The sequence below is a fragment of the Lissotriton vulgaris genome, chromosome 5, assembly GCF_964263255.1.
Source record: "Lissotriton vulgaris chromosome 5, aLisVul1.2, whole genome shotgun sequence".
Taxonomy (NCBI): Eukaryota; Metazoa; Chordata; class Amphibia; order Caudata; family Salamandridae; genus Lissotriton; species Lissotriton vulgaris.
Genome location: NC_141693.1, coordinates 1,206,788,921 through 1,206,812,579, shown reverse-complemented (window position 1 = coordinate 1,206,812,579; position 23,659 = coordinate 1,206,788,921). Strand labels below are relative to the sequence as shown.

General features: G+C 47.0%; 1 protein-coding gene across 1 annotated transcript in view; it reads right to left on the bottom strand.

Annotated features, from left to right (window-relative positions):
* Nucleotides 1-17,961: 17,961 nt before the first annotated feature.
* ZRANB1 (zinc finger RANBP2-type containing 1) overlaps nucleotides 17,962-23,659 on the bottom strand; it is a 250,026-nt gene continuing 244,328 nt past the window's right edge. The window contains exon 10 of the mRNA XM_086923006.1: nucleotides 17,962-18,809. Coding sequence (XP_086779132.1) covers nucleotides 18,591-18,809 — 219 coding nt within the window. The 3' untranslated portion in view covers nucleotides 17,962-18,590. The remainder of the gene's footprint in view (nucleotides 18,810-23,659) is intronic.

The window sequence follows — 23,659 nt, the reverse complement described above, 5'->3', positions numbered from 1 at the left end:
GCGCGCTTTACAAGTATACTACATTTACATAATGGAAGACGTGAATGTGCTGACTTCCTAGATGAGCCGCGACTACTGCCAGGCATTTGGTAAAAACCCTGGGTGCGGTGGTTACTCCAAATGGTAGGACCTTGAATTGATAATGTGGACAGTCTACCACGAACCTTAGGTATTTTCTGTGAGCAGGGTGAATGGGAATATGGGAATAGGCGTCCTTTAAGTCCAGAGTGGACAGAAAGTCACCTTGCTGAAGTAGTGGAAGCACTTGTTGGAGTGTTACCATGTGAAAATGGTCCAACTGAATGTATAGATTTTGGGCCATATGTATCAAGCAGAATTGCATTCGCAAACCCCGAAATTCGCAGAATTTCGGCGCTCGCAATTTTGCCAAATGGTATGTATGATGCAAATCTGTGTGCAAAATAAGGAATCGCAAAATTAGCAATTCCTTATTTTTCAATTGCATTTAAGGAATCGCAAAATTCGTGCGCCAAATGTGAACCAATGCTTTTTTTAGGGGTGCAACAGGTTGTCCTTTAGACACCCTTGCACCCTTGAAATTGCATTCTCAATGTGCAATTCGCTAATCGCAAATTATGTCCTCCATTCATTCCTATGGGCCTTTAGGCCACTAGGAATGAATTGGGAGGTATTCCTTAATTGCGAATCGAAATTTGAGATTCGCAATTAAGGAATATTAAGGATTCGCAAAATTTATTGCAAATCCTACATACATAGCATTTCGCGATTCGCAAATAGCGACTTGCAAAAAAAAATCGCATTTTGAGGATCGCAAAATGACTTTTTGATACATATGGCCCTTAGTTCTCTGAGGTCTAGTATGGGTCTGAGAGAGCCCTCCTTTTTAGGGATTAAAAAGTACAGGGAGTATACCCCAGTCCCCTGGTATTGTAATGGGACTGGTTCTATAGCGATTTTTCCAAGAGAGAGAACCTTGTTTTAGAAGGGTAAGATGTTCTGGTGACATTGCATGATCTTGGAAGAATGTCTGGGGGAATGTTTTAAAGCTCCAGGCAGTAACCATATTGGATAATTTGTAGTACCCATTTGTCTGAGGTGATTGAATTCCAGACAAGTAGGAATTGCCGACAGGAGTGGAATGATCGGGGGTAACAGAAGTCACTGTTTGTTTGCGGGTAAAGTGCATGTGGAGTTGCCTCTGCCTCTTCCCTTACCATTGTTTCCTCTGAAACCACCCCTAAAATTACCTCTTGAAGAGGGGGATTGGCTGTTGCCCTTGTAAGAGGAGGAAGGGTTTTCGGTTGATACATTTTTGGAACCACCCCTATGAAAGGAGCAGCGAAAGGAACCCCTAGAAGCAGGCAACTGCAAAGCCCCTATCGACTTTGATCCTCAGTGTCTTTTTTCTACTTCTCTAGCGAGGTATCAACAGTTGGGCCAAAGAGATGTTCTTTGTCGAATGGTTGGTTGAGGATGGAGGTTTGCACCTCAGGCTTGAATCCTGAACTTCTCAACCTAGCATGTTTGCGTAGGAGTACACTGGTGTTTACTGCACGAGCTGCTGTTGTCTGTGTCTAGTGCACACCTGATTGCGGTATTAGTGATGCATTTACCTTCTTGGATAAGGTCATTATCCTTATTTTTGTGTTTGTCAGGTAAAAATTGCATGAGTTTTTCTAACTCATCGTAATGAGCCTTATCATAGCAAACCAACAGAGCTTTAGCGTTTGCAATGCGCCAGTGATTAGTCGCTTGTGAAGCCACTCTTTTGCCAGAGACATCAATAAGCTAAGACTCCTTATAAGGAAGAGTAGCATCACCTGTGGTTTGTGAGTTAGCTCACTTGTGAGCGTTGGAAACCACAAGAGAGTCTAAAGGCAACTGACCTCTGATGTAAACAGGGTCGGTGGGTGAAGGTTTATATTTTTTCTCCACTCTAGGTGTCATTATTTTTACCCCCACAGGATCTTTAAATATCTCGTCTGTGTATTTCAACATACCTTTTTAGCATTGGTACGGTATGAGTGGCTCTCTGAGAGGAACTAAGTGTTTCAAAGAGGAAATCCTCTGCTAAAGGTTCTTTATGCAACTCTGTTAAGGAGTTCAATGTACCCAATGTTATGGTCTGGTGGGGAGGGTCTGGACAGATACAAATCAGGGTCAATATCTGGGGTGGGGTCAGTATAATGGTGTAATAAGTAAATTAAGATCAGAGGGGGAAGGAGGTTGAATACAAGGGTTAGTGCCCACACTTTTGCTTTTGAGAGGAATGTGGTAGACCACCCAGAGGACAAGCCAGAGGACTTTTTTCTTTTTTTGGAAGAGTGGCATGGATATTTACTGTACAAGGATTGATCACAAGTTTTTTCTGCTTCGGATCCGAAGGCGGGGCATTAGGCAGAGGCTCTTTTGTCTTAATCTTCAGTTGCTTGTTTCAGCCTCGAAGGTTTCAGCTCTGAGTCTTTCGGTGTCGAAGGTAGAATCTTCGGCAATGGTGGAATTGTGACCAACACATGTTGAAATTTGGGTTTTGGAGGCGAATGTGTTGGTTCGGCACCGGAGTGGCGTCGGCTCAAGACGGAAGGCTTTCCTTTAGGTTTCGGAGCCGGGGGCGGGGCATCGGAAACCTTTTGTCGGTGCCGACCTTGGCCCGAAGGCAGAGGAGGGAATGAAGACTTTGTCTTTAGCTTTGAGGGGCCAAAGGGGTATCTTTACTCCCGGTACGTTGACCCGGAGTAACTTGTTCCTTTTCTTTAATGTCTGAGTCGCTTTCGACACGGAGAAATGTTCTTCCTCTTCGGCTCCTTGACCTTGATGTTCTGTCGGAATCTTTGCCGAAGATGTCTGGTGCAGAGCGGCTCTGGTGTTGCATCTCGTGGCGTCGAGCCAGACGGTCAAAGTGTCTTTTTTTATAGAAACGATCGACACGCGTTGCAGTCTTTCTCGTCATGTTACGGGGACAGACAGAGGTTGCACACTTTGTGCAAGTCGGGGAGTGGAAATTTAGCACGTCACCCAAGACAGAACTTCAGAAGTCCGTTTCATCGACTGCTAGTGCGGTTGGCGCGGGTAGGCTTGACCCGCCACGAGTTTTCTAATCAAAGTTTTATTTTTTAGGTGAGACGATACACGACGAATGGAGAACCGCGATCGATAACAATACTGTCAAGGATAGTGGATTGTGCATTGAAGTGTAAGAGAAACGGCGCCGAATCGGAGCACAGCAATACACATCCAAACCTGATGGCGTAAAAAAAAAATAAAAAAAATCTAACAACGGGCCGATGCCCATTCACACTATCACCAAAATGAGGAGTCACCTACCTCGTGACTGGAAAGACTTCTTCGAAGAAAAACAAAGTGCAAACATCCGGACCCAACACTAGATGGCGATCTATGCACAGCATATGATCTACAACTCATGCCTCAAACATATATTTTAACACAAAAAAAAAAGTCTGTAGGGAGGATAAAGAGTGTGGGCACAAATCGACATTCAGGAGTGTTCACTTCTTTATTCTCCTACATAATGTGAAGGGACATATTGTAAATCTGGAATCCACCACTACCCTCAGACACCAAAAATATATATTCGATACATCTCTATGATGTAACAGTGAGGGAATGCAGGAATGGTATACTAGAAAAGTAAATAACCCATTAACTCTCCCCATTGTAAGCTGAAATGGCGTGCCAAAGAGAAGACTTTAGGACCACTGGCTGGAGATGAAGGTAAACTTGGGACCAACAATGCAAAAAACATGATTTTCTTTGCAGTTACCCCACATTTACACTGGGGTACCTCAATACTCTGTTAAAACAATACTTGCTGTAAGGAGTTATATTCAGGAGATTAGCCAACATGATTTTTTTAAAGAAAATCCCCAACACACCTGCAGGAGATTATCCAACATTGTGGGGGTTGAAAAGAAAATCCCCGACTGGAGAATGCATTACTTGATAAGCTAAAGGAATAAACCCCAATACAACACTGAAAACCAAAAATGTTGAACATCATGGTGCTAACAACCTAATTCCGGGCATCGATGCAGTGGCTGTCTGGTACGGAGGGTGGTGGGGCCGGGGGCACAAAAGAAATAATTAGAATACTTTCCTTGGTGACGTGTAATGCAACGTCCTCCTCCCTCGGGTGTTTTCACAAGCAGCTCCAATGCAGGAAATAGCACTACCCAATCCAGGCGCTGCTTTCACAGCATGAAAGCAGGGCCGGGATTGGGTAGAAGGATAAGTTACTTACCTATAATCCTAGTTCTTTTCCAGGGGAATCCTCATCAAAGTCATAAGCACTGAATATTTCCGCCCATGTTTGGGGACCCCGGAAATAAAAATTAAAAATTAAATTAAATTAAAAAAATATATATATGAAAAACACACACACACACACATATATATATATATATATATATATATATATATATATATATACACACATTAATATAAATTAAAAATATATATATATGAAAAACACATATATATATATACACAGATATATATATACACATGTATATATATATATATATATATATATATACATGTACCTGCGGAACATTTTCGCTGATTGCTTGGATATATATATATATATATATATACATACATACACACACACACACATATATATATATATATATATATATATATACACACACACAAACATTTTTTCTCATACCAATGCAGCTCTCATCTAGGAGGCTAAACATTGCAATAAAACAAACTGCTTTTGCAAAAGTACATAATATATGTATAAAAACACATGAGGGCAAGAAGCACTTGAACTCGGTTTTTAATAAGTAAACCTCATGAGTAAACTGCAAAAGAAAAGCAGGCAATGTTAGCCTACAGGCTGCATTGTAAACCAACATTGAAAATGGAAGCAATCTTCCATAAAAACTGGCACCGTACCTTTAAGGCAACAATGACCCCTAGCTTCCCATCAAGCCTCAGGGGTGACAGGTCAGTTCTTTGCGTAACCCTGACTATCAGGGCACCAAGATAATATTTAACAATGAAATCATCTAATTTGCCTGGGGAGGCGGGTGGGTTGCTTAGGACTTTGATGAGGATACCCCTGGAAGAGAACTAGGATTACGGGTAATTAACTTATCCTTCTCTTCCAGGGGATCCTCATCAATAGTCATAAGCACTGAAAAGAATAGCAAGCCCATCAACCACCTGCAGGCAAATGAGACAAAGTGACCCAATTAACAACAACCAAAAAAATCAGCTGTTTAACAGATTCCTCAAGGAGGCTTGACCCACTTGAGGGTCCTCTCTAGTATCTGAGTCAAGACAGTAGTGCCTTGTAAATGTATGCACAGATCTCCAAGTGGCTGCTTTACAGATCTCAGAGAGCGGTACATTATTGAGAAAAGCAGTCGTAGCTGCTTTTCGTCTCGTGGAATGAGCTTTGGGAGCGGACAAAAGAGGCTTCTGTGCTAACTGGTAAGCCAATTTGATACATGAGACTATCTGGAGATGGACCGCTTTGATGGTGGAAAACCTGTTCTGACCATACCATAATTAATAAATAGGCAATCAGACTTTCTCAATGGCTTCGACCTGTCAAGATAAAACTTCAAAACCCTTTTAAGGTCTAGCTAATGTAGAGCCCTCTCAGCCGGAGTTGAGGGATTGGGAAAAAAGGTCAGAAGAGAAATTGTTTGATTTACATGAAAATCGGACACCACCTTCGGAAGGATGGATGTGTTCTGAGGGCTACCCTATTGAGATGGAAAACCAAGTAGGGCTCTTTTGCACAGAGGGCCTGTATCTCACTCACCCTAGGAGCAAAGGTGTTAGCCACCAAGAAAGCTACCTTCCACGTAAGGTGTTGCAAGGTTGCTTTGTGGATAGGCTCAAAGGGTTGACCCATCAATTTTGACAGTACCAAGTTCAGCCCCCAAGGAGGTGAAGGCGGTCAGAACAGAGGGTAGACCTTCTTAAGACCCTGTATGAAATCCTTCACCACTTGTAACTGAAAGAATGAGGGTTGAGAAGGAGAACGACTATACGCCGTAATGGCAGCCAGGTGCACCTTAATGGGCGAGAATTTTAAACCTGCTCTGACTAGGTGAAGCAGATATGGAAAGACTACTTCCTCCTGCCCCTTGGTGGGACTACAATTATTTTGCACACACCATATGTAAAAACGCTTCTATTTACAAGCATAAGAGTGTCTTGTTGAAGGCCTCCTTGCCTCTTTCAATATGGTCATGCAGTCTTGAGGTAGACCTAGATGACATACTGGAGGAACTCAGGAGCCACGCTGCCAAGTTCAGTGATGGAAGGTCGGGGTGATGAATCCTCCCGTTCATCTTGGACAGTAGGTCCGGTCTGCACGGCAGCCTCTTGTGTGGTCTCACCAAAATATGTAGAAGGTCTGGGTACCACCACTGCCTCTGCCAGTCTGGAGCAATCAGTATCATAGTGGTATCCGAGTGTGAAGCTTGGTCACCACCTTCGGGACGAGAGGCAGGGGTGGAAAGGCGTACACAAATGCCCCAGACCAGCTGATCAAAAGGCATTCCTCTTCGATCCTGGTCGGTAGTACCTTGAGGCGAAGTCTCTGCATTTTGTGTTTTCGTCGTCCGCAAACAGATCTATGCTTAGACGGCCCGAAACCTGGAAGATGTCGTCGACCACTTCGTCGTTGAGAGTCCAGTCCTGCTGTTCCGTGAAGTGGCGACTGAGGACATCCGCTTGAGAACTCTGCTCTCCTGGCAGGTAAACTGCTGTGATGGATAGATTCATCGCCAGTAGCCAGTGCCCAGTGCCAAAAGGACTGCGCCTCCAAGGATAGAGTCCTCCAGCGAGTTCCCCCCTGCTTTTTCAGGTAGTACAATGTGGTGGTATTGTCCGCCTGGACTAGGCTGGAACTCTCCTTGAGAGCAAGATGAACAGCCCTTAGCTCCAGCATGTTTATATGGTACAACTGCTCTTTTGAGGACCATAGGCCTTGCGTCTGGAGAGACCCTATGTGGGCTCCCCATCCTTGTAGGGATGTGTCTGTGATCACAGTCGGGGAGGGGAGAGTTTGATGGAACGGAACTCCTACTGTCAGGTTGTCCTTCATCCACCACAGAATGGATGCTCTGGCTGCGCGTTATAGACAGATTCTGTCTTCCCAACGAGAAGACTGCTGATCCAATTTGTCCTCCAGATCCAGCTGTAGAGGACGCATTTTCAATCTGGCATTGGGAACCAGAAAAATGCAGGATGCCATTGATCCTAGCAGGGAGGCGATCTGACACACCGAAGACAGGTTGCTCTTTAAAATTGATCTGCCTTTCTGAATGATGAATAACTCTCCTCCGAAGGAAACACTTTTCCTCGCTCAGAGTCTATCAATGCCCCTAGGTAGTGTATTCTTTGTGTGGGCTGCTGTGTCTAATTCACGAAGATCACATGGAGGCCCAGTTTTTTACAAAGTCCTATGCATTACTGGAAAGGATTCCTCGTGCTCTGGGGAGAAGGGCCTCTCAGCAACCAATCGTCCAGGTAAGGGTAGACTAAGATGCCTTTGGGCCGCAGAGCAGCTGCTACCCCCGGCATGCACTTCGTGAACACTCGGGGAGCCAACTTCAGCCCGAAGGGCAGGACTTTGAATTGATAGTGGGACAATCAGACTACGAACCGCAGGTATTGCCGGTGATGCAGACTTACCGGTACATGAAAATAGGCATCTTGCAGATCCAGCGAACACATACAATCCCCTTTGTGGAGGGGAAGATATATTTCGTGGAGAGCCAACATGCAAACTTTTTCCCGTTTGATGGACTTGTTGAGTGCTTGCAGATCCAGAATGGGTCTGTACTCAGATTTCGGACCTTTCTTGACCAGGAAATATCTGGAGTAAACCCCTCAACCTCTTCTCTGTGGCCGATTTTTGGAGGATGCCCACTTCCCTCTGCAGCACGTAGACCTGGTATCTTAATGAAGGTACCGGAGGGATCAACTGAGGGAGACATAGAAAACGTAGAGAGTACCCATTCCGCAGCGTAGCTAACATCCATTGGTCCTTCGTGATAGCCCGCCACTCTTGCAGATGATTTGCAACACTTCCTCCTACTAAAGTGGTAAACGGTGATGGAGGAAGCGGACACTCATTGTTTGCCTGGAGCTTTAGTAGAGGTAGAAGTCTGATGATTGGCTCCTCTTCCCCTGTTGGATCGACAGCCTTGATACTGTGACTTCTGCTGGCCTTGTTAGTTTTGGTTCTTCTGCCAATGAGGTGTTTGAACCGTCTGTTGGAAGGAACGGCGATCAGTATTTTGGTAACAGCGACAAAACTTTTCTTTTCGAGCCCCACTGATTTCAGGGTATCTAGCTAAGTCTTCATCCGTGCCATCTCTACATCGGTGTGCGAGCCTAACAACGATAAACCAGAAAATGGAAGGTTGAGAATCCGGGCCTTTGCTTCTGGCTTTAGTGCTGTAAGGCGAAGCCAGGAAGAGCTTGTGGCACAAATTCAGTGGGCGTAGGAGTGGGCTGAAAGTGTAGTCCCATCCGCTGCAGCACTAATCACTTGGTTCGCTACCAAGCATTCCTCCTGTAAAACCGCCTTGAAGTCCTTACTACAGTTTTTCTGTAAAACGTTGGAGAGTTCCACAAGGCTCTATCGTAGCGCCCCAATAGAACTGATGCACTGGAGACTTTAAGCATGGATGCAGAAGTACTGCATACTTCTCTACCCCATGAATCTTGTGTCTTGCTCTGCTTGTATGGTGGTACTGTAGACGAGGAGGCCACTGAGTGGGTCTTTCTAGCCGCAGCAACAATCAGAGTCGGGTGGTGGATCAGACTTCAGGAAGGAGGGATCCCCCTCCGGTGGACATTACTTCTTTAGAATTCTCGTTGGCGCAGTCTTGAGTGGCTGGCGTAAGGAGATGTCCATGACCGTTTCAAGTAGCCCCTTTACCAATGGAAGCAATGTTCGAGAAGATGTCTTCTGGTTCAAGGTTTCAAAAATAACCCAAGGGGTACTCTGCTGAATTGGCATAGGAATGTTCAGCTTGTTAGCCCCCCTGGAAAGCACGCCCTGGAAAGCACGCCCTGGAATGTGCGCACGTCATCCACAGGAGAGATTCTCGACAGTGGACTGTTGGCAAGGGTGGGCGAGTAGTCCCTTTTTGAGGAGTATGTTAAGGAGGTGGAAGGCGTTGGAGATCTGCGCCTCCTCCTTTTGCTGTGTGATCTTGATGATCTCCTGGAAGGCTGTGAAGGAGAGGGAGTACGAGATCTACCTCTTGATGGACCTGTAATCAGGACTCGGACCCCGCCTAACCTCCTGCCTAACGTCCTGCGTAGCATCAGTCCAGTGGTGTTGTGGTCACATCAATCTGGGAGAGAGGTGTTGCATCCATCAGGGAGAGAGGTGAACGGATGGAGTCTTCTCCCTAACAGGAGAACGCCGTGTGGAGGGAGACTTTGCCCTCCCTGATGAGTCTCCACCAATTAAATTCAAGATGGAGAGTCCTGGCTACTTGAGGACAAAATAATCACCTCTGGGGAACTAGACCTGGAGATTGAATGGAGCTTGCTCTCGACGTCGATCAGGGAGATGGAGAGAAGCTTACAGGGACCGATACTGACTGAGACCTTTGCCTCCACGTCGTCCGGGATGGAGATCTTTGTCTCAACGTCGATGTTCTCGGTGGAGACCTGTGCCTCAACATCGATCTCCTTCGCTTCGACGGAGGACTCTGCCTGGACATCGTGCGGCGCACCGACGGAGACTCCTGTCTCGACGTCCATCTTCTCTTTGACGGAGGGCTCAGCCTCGACGTCAAACGCCTTTCCTTCGACGGAGAACTTTGTCTCGACATCAGCTGTGAAACCGAAGGAGACACCTGCCTCGATGTAGAGTGTCTTGCTGACGCCGACGGAAGCTTCTGTCTCTACGAGTGAACTTCCAACAACCTGTGCTTTGGCGTCGATCTGCGTTGAAATGTCGACGGGGACTTGGGTCTCGGCGTCGAAGATGGAGACTTACGTCTTGATGTCGATCGCTTTCTCAACGTCGATCATCGCTGAAATGTCGACGACGGAGGATCTGGTCTCGAAGCCGGACGCTTCTCTAACGCCAAAGGAGACTTAGCCCTCGAAGTGGAAGGATGACGCTCCTGCGCCAAGGTCCTCGACGACTACTCCACCGCCGGTACCTTCGACCTCGAGCCAGACGCCAAAGGGGAACATATCGAGGACCTTGCTCCTCGACGTCGAACGCGTTCTCTTCTTTCTCCTTACAGGAGACCTACCTCTTTCTGAGAGGCCAGTAAAGACGGATTCTCTCCCTGTCTTTGATGGTTCTTCTAGATAAGTTTCCTGCAGTGTTGAGAGGAGGCAGGTGAGTGAGACTCTGGGAGGCAGAGAATGCACACTTCATGCGTATCTGACTTGGCCTTCTTTTTGCCACAAGCTGGGCAAGAGTCAAACAAAGGCGGCATTTTTGACAGAAAACAGTTATTTCTGAAAAAAAATGGTTTAACCCATACTCTAATATCAAAAGACGTCAAGTGAAGGTAAAAAACTAACACGAAAACAAGGTATTTTTGGCAGAAAAGGCAAAAACGAGAGAGCTGTGAATGCAGGGTCCTGACAGAAGGAGCCGGAAAGAACACCTGACTTAACTGTCATCCCTGAGGCATGATGGGAAGCTAGGGGTCATGGCTGCTTTAAAGGCACAGTGCAAGTTTTTATGGAAGATTGCTTTCATTTTCTATGTTGGTTTACAATGCAGCCTGTAGGCTAACAATGCCAGCTTTTTTTTTGCAGTTTACTCATGAGGTTTACTCATTAAAAACAAAGCTCAAGTGCTTCTTGCCCTCATGTGTTTTTATGCATATAGTATGTATGTTTGCAAAAGCAGTTATGGGTTTTATTACATTATTTATTAGTTATTTATTTTAGTGTTTTATAGAACGCGAACTTGACCCGTTAGGGTATCAGAGCGCTTTACAGAGTCAAAGAGTCGTACAGGAGGCATGGTATCACAAGGGTATACTGTAAATTAGGGTGGGGTTACTAAGAACAAGAGGGAAGGGAGTATACAAAAATAGTCATTACAGTTGCTGACAGGCCTCTGGTTTCTTGGTGGGGCGAGGTCGAAGGAGGGAGGCAATAGTCTCTGTGGTAGTTGTGGGACGGTGTTTAGCCGAGGAATTTACCCATGAGGAAGGATTTAGCCTCCTTTTTGAAGCGTGCAAGAGTGGGGATTCTTCTGATGTCGGGTGGGAAGGAGTTCCATATTCTTGGTGCAGCCCCAGCAAACGCCCGATTATAGTTTTTTTTCTCGAAAGCGTGCACGCTGGGGTAGGAGGGCACTGGCAGATCGTGAGTTTCTGATTCCTCCGGATATCACAAGTTTCTGTGTAAGATACGCAGGGGAGTTTGAGTGTAGGGCCTTGTGAGTGATGCATGCCAGCTTAAGTTGTATTCTGGCCTCGAGAGGAAGCCAGTTCAGTGCTTTCAGATGAGGAGAGAGGTGATCAAATTTCCTTGTGCCGGTAAGTAGTCTGGCAGCTGCATTGAGGCAGGCTTTTAAGGGTGCTAGGGAAATCTTGGGTAAACCAGAGAGGGTGGAACAGCCATATTCCAGTCTACAAATGACTAGTGCTTGGACTGCAAGTTTTAGGTCAGGAGCGTCAAGGAAGGGTTTCAGTTTCCAGAGGTAGCTCAGGTGGAATTGGCAGATTAGGCCATTGAGTTGATGTGGTCTCACATGTTTAAGTTGTAATCCAAAGATATTCCCAGAGATTTGGCAGAGTCCACAATGGTCAGGGGCAGTTTAAGGCAGTGATGGCTTTAATCCATGTCTGGATCTCAGGGTTGGTTTTAGGCGGGGAAATTAGAAGGAGCTCTGTTTTTTTTTTGCATTGAGTTTGAGTTGGTTGGAGGAGAGCCATTGGACGGTCAGCTTCAGGGCCTCATTCAGGGAGTGAATCTCCTCGAGAGATGAGATTTTTATGTAGATATGAGTGTCGTCGGCGTACATATGGTAGGAGATATTTGCGGTGCGAAGGACTTCGGCAAGGGGTTCTAGATAAAGGTTGAAAAGGGTGGGGGACCACGCTGATCCTTGAGGGACTCCAACTGTGACCAAGGAGGGAGCAGACAGGTTACCGTTGATTAGGAATCTCTGACATCGGTTTTGGACGAAGGATCTAAACCAGTCAAGGACAGGGCCATCTAATCCCATCCTAAATTTGAGGCGTTTAAGTAGCATCCCATGGTTGACCATGTCGAAGGCCGAGGATAGATATAGGAGAATTAGGAAACATGTTTTGCCTTGGTCAAGGGCTTGTAGGGCATCATCGACGATGTGGAGCATGGTGGTTTCAGTCCTGTGTCCAGGTCGAAATCCAGATTGGCAGTCATCGAGTAGGTGGAAGTTGTTAATGTGGTGACTTAGCTGCAGTTGCACACACTTCTCCAGCACTTTAGCTAAGAGAGGAATGTTGGCAATAGGTCTGAAATTGTCTTGGGAGGCTGGATCCAACAACGGCTTTTTCAGAATTGGGAGGACTTGGCCTGCTTTCAGAGAGTCAGGGATTGATCCCTGCCGGAGAGGTGTTAATTATCGCAATCCAGCTAGGAATAATGGATTGGGCGGCGGCCGCATGACAGTTTGAAGGGAGCGGGTTGTTGAAATGGTTGTTCGGGTATAAGGTGGAAAGGATTTTGGCGACAGTCTTCGTCGTAGAGTGAGATGTCAGTCCAGTGTGCTTGATTCTTAAGTGAGGACTGTAGAGGCAGCGGGGGGGAGAGGCGGCAGGTCCGGGGGCGGTAGAGAGAGTGAGGCAGAACTAAGTTTGTTACCTATGGTTTTGATTTTGTTCACAAAAAACTAGGATAATACCTCTGATGAGATTAGAGAATTGGGGTTTTCTTTCGAGGTTTTGGCCAATTTGTTCGATTGGTGTTTGACCAGCTCAAAAATGAGGGGTCTGTTCTGGGCATTCCCTAGTTCCGCTCTGAAGAATTTTTTTTTTGAGTTGAGGATGTTCTTGTTGTATTTATTTCTGGCCTGGCGGAGAAGTTTTAGGTGAACGGCCGAGGGGTGCTGTCTCCAGATTCTTTCGGCTTGTCGGAGGGATCTCCTCTCATTGTGGAGGGATCCAGTGAACCATGGGTTTCTATCTATGACTTAAGTTCTTTTTAGTTTAAGAGGTGCTAGGTCATCCAGAATATTCGACATAGTTGCAGAGTAGTGATCATTGAGGTTACTGACCGATGTGATATGTGTGTGTGTGGAGAGGGGGGTCAGATTTGCAGCGGACCTCAAGTTCCTTGTGTTCCAAGTTCTTGGCGTCTCTGACCCAGCGCCTAGGAAGCACCGGTTGTGGTGTCCTGATCTTGTGGGTGCCAGGAAGATGAAAGGCAATGGCGTGGTGGTCAGACCAGTCACAGGGGTCTATAGAGAAGCTTGATGGTTCCCTTCCGAGAGATGATCCAGTCAAGAGTGGCCCCTTTCGAATGGGTCAGGAGTGAACAAGCTTGGGTCAGGGCTTGATCGGCCAGGAGGTCTTTAATGGCGTTGACATGAGGATTCTTGGGGTCATTCCAGTGCAGGTTGAAATCGCTGAGGAAAATGTCGTAGACGGAACTCTTTGCTGTGAGAATTTCCATGAGGTGGTCAGTGAAGGAGTTGTTCATGCCCGGGGGTGGTAAAAGATGTGCAGTTGGCACAGTTGGGTGGTGTTATTGCAAATTTAGAGGGCTAGGTATTCGATGGAATCCTTTAGTATCCGCTAGAAGCTCCGTGACAATAAGGTTAGAGTGACAGATGCAGGCGATGCCACCACCTTTCTTGCTATGTTGTCTGCCTAGCCTAGCAATGTTATAGCTGGGGGGGGACGAAGAGGTCCAGGCATGGGGATGAGGAATCATTAAGCCATGATTCTGTTAGAATAGCTAAGTCGGAGTTATTGTTCAGGATGAGAGCAGCAACATCGGCGGCATGCTTTACTGCAGATCGGCAGTTAATCAAGAGACCAGTCGGGGGGAGGGAGGGGGTGTCGGGGCAGACAGCTGTACAGGCGCTAGATTGCTTCTGATCACCCTTCTGTTACAGAGGGAAGCTGATCTGCAGGAGTTGATGGCGACCGTGCGAATGAGATGTTCTGCACTCACGTCTGATAGACAAGGAGTGACTGGGGCTGCATTATGGTCCTGGAGAATGTTGAGGATTTCCTTTTCAGTGAGGTCTAGTGGATTTGGTGTGGCGAGGAAAGGGTTGTAGGAGAGGGCGAGGGTTTCCTCAGATAGGTGGCTAGGGTGCTTACGAGGGCGAAGGTGCCTCAAGGATGTCGGTAGTGGGTGTTTGTGGAGCTCTGAAATAGGAAGGGAAGTGAGCTTCAGCTGCGGCTTGACACTAACGAAGGAGAGTTCAGCGAGGTGAAGGAGGTTTGTTAGATCCAGGATGGAGAAGTGGATGCTCTGAATTATTTTGGTGGCTCTGGAGTGCAGAGTATCAATATCCATGTAAGGGGGCGCGGCAGAGGTGCTGGTAGGGTTAGGATGGACTGAATAAGGGGTCATAGGAGGGGTGTATTGTGTGTTAGCGGGCTAGCTTGACCTGCATCAACAAAAGTTGTTGGAGGCGTACCGGTCTCAGAATCAGAGTGGGCAACTTGAAGGGAGGAAACCAAGGGTCTTCGGTTGATAGCGTTAGGGAGGCTGGTAGGAGGGCTGAGGGGGTCAGGGTGTGCTGTGTTGGAAACCGTGGATACCGTTGGGGGAGATAGAAGGGAGGAAACAAAAGGTCTCGGGTGGTAGTGTTAGCAAGGTCGTTAGATGAGTTTGGGGGGTAGGAGAAATTGTGTTGGAGACCCTTAGAGAGGTGGCTTGTGGGAAGTTAGTCATGCTAGGCAGGAGGGTCGGAGGATCATCAGGACAGGTGTTGGTCGCCTTACCAGTGTCATGCATAAGGTTTTTAGTTGAGGCTTGGATCAATACAATGCCACTTTTGTAGAGGGTAATGGTGAGGTCAGCTCGCAGGGTTGCTGAGGGCGCTATTGTGAGCTTAGTGCCGTAAGGAATGTTCCTGGTTGAGCGAACATTGAGGAGGAGCGAAAAGGTATTGTGCCAGGAGGGGATTCTTCTGGAGTAGAAAACGAGGACAGTGCTGTTGTTCGCACTGATACGCAGGTCAGAGATCAGTGACTCGGGATGATTATTCAGGGTGAGGTGTTTGAATGCTCTGGTAGCAGTTTTGGAGGGTTTAGGGGGGTAAACCAGGGTGTATGAATTTACCCCAGAGGCGGTCAGGCCAGGACCGACCATGTTGGCTAGGGAGGGGCACACTCGGAGAGACCTGGGTCAGAAAACAGCAGAAGTCCGTATGACTGCAGTCATTAAGATGGTGAACTTTTTAGGAGATAAGACATTTGCTGGGTTGTAAGTGAGAGTTCCCAAGAGACAATAGGTCTTTTGTAGATTGTTACAACCAGTCAGTGCCACTTCAAGATGGCAGCCACCTGAGCGAGTAGGCCCTAGCTTGTTGTGCTGGTGCAGTCCTCTTTCTGTTGCTACTGTATGAACAGGCCTGGCTGGGGTACAGCTAAGGGCCCTTATTTGCTTTTAAAGTACAGTCCTCTTTCTGTGGACATTATCAGGAGCTGCCAATTTTGGAGGGTAGAAGGTCCCAAGACAGTGTGAGGGGGTAGTTTTGAGTACAAGATGGCTGGGGGCAATAAAGCAGTTGTGCCATAGATCAACAACTGCAAGAACCTCAATATCAGACCTCACCTGTGTCTAGGCACCACTCAGTCGCCGCTGATGCACACCACTCACTTTGTACCTGCCAGAAGCTATGGGGGGCTTCACATTCGTTGGTGCTCCCCAAGGAGGAAAAGCCTTACTGTGGCAGGCGCACCGCCTCGCAGCACTCCGAAACTCTCTGCTGCCTTGTGCACGATCGCTGTGAGTACATCAGAATGGGGGCAAGGCAGCAAACAACTCCTCAGGGCTCCGGCTCCGATGTGCATCGCTTCGCAGCCTCTTGATCACACTGCTGCATGAAGCACGATCGTCGTGAGAGCAGTGTAATGGGACAAGGCAGTCAGCAGCTCCCCGGGGTTCGGCTCGTGTTGCGAGAGCCAGCAAGTTGCAGAGAGTGACCGAGAGTCGGCATGGGTGTGCTGCGCCGGGCCGCTGGATCCTCTGCGTGAAAATTACAAAAAACAATTTGATGGACAGAATGTAGATCAATGTCTTACATTCACCCCAGTACAAGGATCTGGGCCTAAATCCATCGTTTTTTGCACTCCACACCACCCTGGGTCAGATAATGGCTTTATGCAAATCAGCTCTGACCCTGTGCCCCATGGGAACAGTCCAGTCCGAACTACAACAGCCATATCTTTCCCAGACCGGAATCAAGCATCCGAGGACCGGACCGGTTTCGAGGTAACACCTCTCATCAGCCCGGCTAGCTTGACTCCAGTGGTGTGGAGGCTCTGGGACCCATGTCTGAGCTACCCCAGTACACTCAGGGAGAAAATTACAAAAAACAGTGTAAGAATTGGCTTTTGTAGTTTGGTTTGCCCTGTTCCCATCATGCACTGGGACAGGAACAGGCTAATTTGCATACAGCCAGGTTCTGAAACTGGGATGGTGCAGTGAGCTAAAAAACGGTGTTGGATCTAGCCCTGATCTCTTGACTGGGTGAGAGTATTCTGTTTAATTCAGAGACTCTGTCCCTCACCACCCCTTGTTGTAAATATTGGATCCTCTGCGTGTCACCAGTTCAGGGGCTCGAGGTGAAGGACACCGCCTCGCCGCTCCTCCGAGCTTAAGGTAGCAGCACTGCGTTCAGGAAAAATGGATGAGCATCTGTCGGCGGAGAGAAGGACTCGCCTGAGGGCCGGCGCTATTTCAGCAGATCTCGGCAAGAACCGGCTCGGGAGTCCAAGCGATGAGTGACCTGCAGCAGGGTAGAGTGGGCCGGACTCACTGAAGCTAGCGGATCCGGGCGAGCATCCACGATCGGTCTCCCAGCAGCCCAGCCTTCGGTCTCTGCCAGCTGGATCCAGGGAGCATTCGACTGGGGGACTTGGTCTGCGGCGGCGAGGTATCAGACGGACATAGCCAACGACCAGCTCATTAGAATAATGGCCGACGTCCAAGCAGAGGTATGAGGGGTCCGCAGGCGCTAGTCTGTGCAGTGTTACGGGAGCCAAGTTAGCCCTAAGTGATTGAATGAATATATGTTTTCATATATTTTTTTTTATTATTTCCGGGGACCCCGCACATGGGTGGGAATATTCAGTGCTTATGACTATTGTTGAGGATCCCCTGGAAGAGAATGGGCTCTCTCAGAGCTCCTAAGAGCACAGGAGGCCAGTGTGTTCTCTAAGCTAGAGAAATTTGAAACGCGCATGTCCGGCTGGCTGTCCCAACATGGCCGTCCAAAAATGCATGCACTTTTTATAGCGCATAGCCCTCTGCTGCTGCTACTCCGCAGCGCTGGCTCCATCACTTCGTTCAGGACTAGTTGTTGAAAAGTAAATCGGTAATAAATTAACATTATTACAGTTTAATTTTTCTGGAGCTTGAGAGACGAAATTTCCCCTTCAAATGGGGGAGAAGCCCCTGTGTCGATGTATTTCTGCCTCATATTGAGAATATCATGACAAAAGGAACTGAAGCACAAGCTTAAGAGGCCAGGCACCTGGTAACTTTTTGGAACATTCTAGCAGCCCTGGAACTTTTTTTTTTAAACCTTGAACTTGCACTAGATAGATTTCTTTTTACGTTCTACTACCAACTTGCAATTTAAAACACACCTGCCACTGAATTAATAACTTGCCGCTATAACTTCTTTTGTGGTTAAATTTTCTAAGGCTTAACGGAGAAAGTAAAAGTTGTCAACGAGAAATCTCGGATGAGACAATTGTTATTTCATAAATGGCAGAGTCATCATCAGTACAACATTAAACAAATTGTACTCTGCAAGAGGTATTCGTTCCTTAAAGATTTCATTTTATTATACTGGGCACAACAGGGAGTAAAATATTAATAAAATAAACCTGTTCATACTTGTAACTTTCAGCTAGTCTGTGCAAACAAAACAAAAAAAAAAAAAACAATCAACCACAAACCCTTGCTCCGGGCACTCAAACGAGGAACATTACATGAACCTCGGGAACCGTGTCAGAAAAATTAAAAAAGTGACAGATTTCCAAGCTCGCAATAAAATGTATGTGAATCTCCCAGGAACAAAGAGCGTGTGCTTTTTGAAGTGCCCAAAAATATGAATTTGGTTCTCTTTTTCTCAATAATTGTAAGATGCTGGTATACTTTGTTTTCATATTACACAACTTTTTACACAGCCACATGCGTTATATTTATGGACAGATTTACAATGGAAAAGGAAAAGAAAACCTCTGTCTCAATAATAAAATTAGCTTTTTACAAACTGTTGGCCAGTTTGCGCGCTGTTCCCTGGATGGACATGGGTTGAGCCTCCCACAGTGTCCTGGTCAGGAGAGTCCTTGGTATGATCTTTCTACGGCGCTGGGCTCCCACAAGGCCCTGCCTGTGAACGATCCCCATTCAGCTTTGCATGGCCATTCCCTCACAGATTCAATTCACTCATCATCGTCATCCTCATCTTCCTCCCCGTCAGACAGTGACGTGCAAGGGCGGATCTGTCTATAGCGGTCCAGCCACTTCTCCACCATTTGTGTAACAAGGGGATGATTGCGGCGACGAGAGCTTTTCTGCATGGATACCAGGACGCCTCCTTCTGTGACGCAACAATCTAACCACTCCCGTAGCAGCTTCTCTTGCTGTTCTTCACTGCCGATCTACCAAGTAGAAAAAAAACAAACACAGAACTTGAGTTAAAGGCACAGCCTCAAAGATGGGACAGGCGAGAGGGCATGAAATTCAATGCACTATCTCAGAATCAAAACAAGCATTTACAATGCAATGGTCTCGGCAATATTATAGGTAGAGCTATTGGTATTGCTCATTATTTTTTTTATCTTTTTTGTATCCGTAAATAAATGGCATTGTCATTTCTATTGGCATTAGCTTTTTTTTTGCATATGTGATACCTATTGCATTAGCAGAGAGAGAGTGAGGTATTGAAATAGAGGGAGAGTGAGGTAGATAGAGAGTGAGGTAGATAGAGAGTGAGGTAGTGAGATAAGAGAGACTGAGGTAGTGAAAGAGTGAGGTAGTGAGTTAGAGGGATGTTGTGAGGTAGTGAGATATAAGCATAGAGTGATGTTGTGATGTAGTGAGATAGAGAGAGAGGTAGTGAAAGAGAGAGTGAGTTAGAGGGATAGAAAGAGTGAGGTATTGAGATAGAGAGTGATTGAGGTAGTGAGTTAGCGAGAGAGAGAGAGAATGACGTTGTGAGGTTGTGAGCTAGAGAGTGAGGTAGTGAGAGACACATGCACCAAATGCTACACACCGCTTGTGGACTTTGCACGTATGACGTGGAGCCGAGATAGGATGAACAATATTGGATGGTCATATTTGCAGAGCTGCCACACATGAATCACATCATAATCACACCCTCACCAGAACGAGCGCTCTTAGGTTATGTACATGACATCCCTAAAACCTCACGCCGCTTTGAGGCAGCAAGCACTCTCCTACACAAAAAGCAAGGCTTAACAGCTTAATCCACTGTAACACTAACTGTGAGCTATACGCTAACTGGCAACCAATAGCATGTAGACCTTGTGACACATGGCAGCCATTGCGAGAAGAACTCCTTACGTTGGAAAACACCACTAGCTCCCCATTTTAGCAAAGTCACTCCCTCTCAACACCTAAGAGGATATGCCAAGTAACGAGCCATATGACGGACCTGCTTAAAAAAACAGATTACTTTGCGGGTCTGCTGTGGAGTGAGCCCCAGAAACGTGCGGTTCTCTGGACCCACTGGGCACATGGCGTGAGTGTGAATAGACAGAAGAGTGGGGTAAGGGGGGTGAAATGTACTGCCTATTCATGTACTTGTAAAAAATTAAGACAATAACAGGTGCCTTTGTTACTGCAAAATAGTTTGAAGAAAAAAAAAAAAGAGGGAAATGTTGGGAGTATTGAGCATCCTCATGCGACTCTAAAGCACACCGATGCTGTGTTGTGTAATGATAGTCCCATGTTCGGTAGTGGATTGGTGCCTGCGTGGTTCACAACAATGTTCGGCATCTTCAACACATGTCCAGCAACTGCCTGACATTCCTAGTTGTGGGGGTGTCTAAATTGCATATAAACTGTCAAGATACTTCATGGTGTCTGGCGTTACTCTCAATGGGGGCGTTGGGAAACTTCGGAGGACGGAGTAAGCAAAATGAGGCTAAAGTCCTAAAAAAAAAAGCCACAGAATAATCTGTTCAGTGTCCAATGACATCAAGAGTGTTCCACCTCATGCTTGCCAACATTCTGATACTCAAATAAGAGAATGTTTCATTTTTCAATTCCACGAAATACCATAACTAGAATTAATACCGCATTGTGTGCGGTTCTCCTCATAGCATGGATCTAGCGCATACCTGTGCAGTGCAACAGATGGCACATTTATCGCTAGCATAGAGTATGCAAGGAAAGGGAGCATGCTTTCTTACAAACCGGGGCGGGCTGCAGATTAAAGATTTTAGGACTTACCAAGGCGATCCCTTTACTGCCTGCTACTTACTTGTGGGCGCCACGTGGTCTACAGGTTTACTTGGTGTTTAAGAGTGTGCGTGGAGGCTGGTGTAAGCAACGATGCGGGGGAAAGATGCTCTGGGTGCAGGAAGTGTCATGGAAAGGGTGAGCTGGTAGAGGGAAGACAGTCGGGAAACACATGCACTCTTATGGAGTGTTAGAACCTAACTAAATCAATGTACCTCAAGAATCATGTGGCTAGTGGGAAGACACTTGCCACCAAGCGCAAACTGTATGGGAGTGACCGCACAGATAACCAATTGTAACTAATGGGTGGGCTGTAAACCTGTTTTAATATTTTTCTTTTTAATTACAAGAGATTTTGCAAGCGCTCTGCAGGCGAAAACTAAAAAGCAGCGCTCCAAGGCTGCAGCGCGCTTACAGAGGTGCGAAAGGCCAAAGGTGAGAGGGCAGGCGAGGAATGAGGTACACTGGCACAGCAGGGCATGGCTCCCACCACAAACAGCTTGAGAAGCTGAAGGGCAAGGGTGAGGAGCACAAGGGCAGGGATGAATGCACAGGCAGAGCAGTGTATATCTCCCAGAACTGCAACAGGAGATGCCGAAGGGCAGGAATAGAGCTGCACCGAGATCAAAATAGGGGTTTCAGCGACGGGGGAAAAAAATAAAATCAGAGAGTGTCAAGCAGGTCAGGGTAGTGGGAGAGGGAGCCGTGAGAGTTGGATGGCCAGGACGGAGACAACTTTCAGAGCGTTACCCTTACCGTCAGTCGAACCTCGGCGGCGCAGCCCTGTCCACAGTCAGCAGGAGGCTGAGAGGGGCATGCCGCTGCTTTGCTGCACAGCTCTACGCCGGGACTGCTTCCGTGCACTCTGCTCTCTGCTGCACAGGTCTGCGCCGGGACTGCTTCCCTGCACTCTGCTGCACAGCTCTCCGGCCGGCCGGGGGGGACATGTCCCGTGCACAGTATCTGCTGTACCCGCCTGGAAAAGGAGAGGTCCGGTGCACGCCTCAGCTTGGGACACAACACAGCTCTCCCACAGAGACAGTGCTGCGCACACTGCCGCCTCTGAGTGAAGTGCAGCTTTTCTTCACAGACCAGCCCTTTGCTCACAGATGGGACGGCGGCTGGCTCCTTCTCCTCCGCGGCGGGACTTCCGGCTTGCTTGTAGGCCGGCCTCCGTCCTCTCTCCGTTTGCCTGTCTTCCTGCCTCAGGGGTCCGCCAATAGCAGCGCGGCCCCGAGCAGGAAGGCGGGCAGGAAGGCGGGTGCAGCGTGTGGGAATCCCGGGCCCGGCGGTGAAGTCTTTGGCAATGCCGGGTGGGCACCGGCCTTAAATTAAACGGCGATGTCCCTAGCAGGGTGGGCACCTGCCAGGGGACCCGAAAATTGCCAAGGAGCGGGGCAAATGCACGGCACAAACAGGGGCAGAGGCAGAGGCTAGAGTCTCACCCTCACTGCGGGGAAAGGAAAATGGCTGCCGCAGGGTTCCGAATTTTTCGGAATCGGGGGCGTGGTTTTGCTGTTTTGAGTGACCCATGACGTCACTGTCTAAAGAACAGCAAAAATTACACCCCTGAATCCGAAAAAGACGGGGCTTGTTTGGAGTGACGCATCTCTCCTCCAATGGCTGGCCTCCGTTTAGGAAGCCAGCCAATGGAGGAGAGATGGGGCAGGAAGGCGGGACCTACAGCGCTACTAAGAATCATTAAATCTCCGGCCTAAGACTGCGCAAGCGCAGCCTTTAGGCCTTCGACCTAAAAAGGTTACAACAGCTGAACAGCACAGTCAATGAGGTGATGCCAACCATATCCTGCTAGGAGTATCACATTAAAATAACATACCATCTACAGTGAAACATTAATTCTGAAACAGTTACACCTGCAGCTTCAGGGTATGTCTAAAGGCCCCAGTCTATCTGATCTTTAGACAGACCTACAATTAAAATCGAGAAATCCAGGCCCTACATGATCTGAGTTCATTCATGTATTGCCCTCCCCTTTTTGCCATTTGTCACTAGTTAATAATTTCCTGTACATCTAATTCCATCCAAAGCTTACACTGTCCAAACAAGAGCTCATCTCCCTACAAGAAGCAAGGGTTCATTCATACCAAGGTGCACCTCTGCCTGGCACAGAATCATTAACTAACTTGAGCAAAGGGCACTGCTTTTACTCCACCACGTGGTTTTCAGGCATAGTTCTGCTGTTCAAAGCAAAGCATTCTGATGTAGCATCTGTGCTTGCATTTAAAAGCACATGCATTTCACAGAGCGTTATTTTTCTAGGTGATATTTCTACTAGGAATGTACAGTCCCATGATAGAAAACTTGCTTCAGCTTTCACACACCATGTAAGTCTCTTCAGTACGGAGGATGTTGGGACATCAGACAAAGGTTGTTTAGTTTGTCAGAAGACATACTTTGAATAAACATCTCCGGCTTGATTTCCTCAGGGTCTCTTAATGGGTAACAATGCTCCTCCATCACAGACATCTTCCATAGTGAAGTGCAGAATAATCTTGTGCACTAGGTATTAAACTCCTCTTAACCCAACCTTCAAAATAATATTTTATTTTTTAAACTTCCGCTTCTGTAGGCTCAAGAAGATTTCCCTTCATCCCTTTTAGAAGGAACATGGTTAGAAGTATAAAAGGATACTGAACCTTTGATCAATGTTATATTATGCATAGTACATGTTCACCTGAATGTTCCTTGGAACACAACCATTTCTGAGACCAAAACAAGCTCACTGAGATGGTGTTATGAGTGGTGGCACAAATAAAGCGTCTCATTTAAAGACCTATGGGACTTTGAAACTTTGCTAGAAATGCTTTTACTATTATGAAAGGCGCACCACAATGAAACCTGACAAAGGATGGACTGGTACACGCACATTTAATGTCTCCAAAGCTACAATCCGTTTATGAAAATTTTTAAATCAACGTCCCAGGACCACTTTTCTCCATACTAGTACCGATTTCTGCATTTTTTTTATCCTCAGGGTCGCCTAAAGAGTAGTCTCTGGCACTTA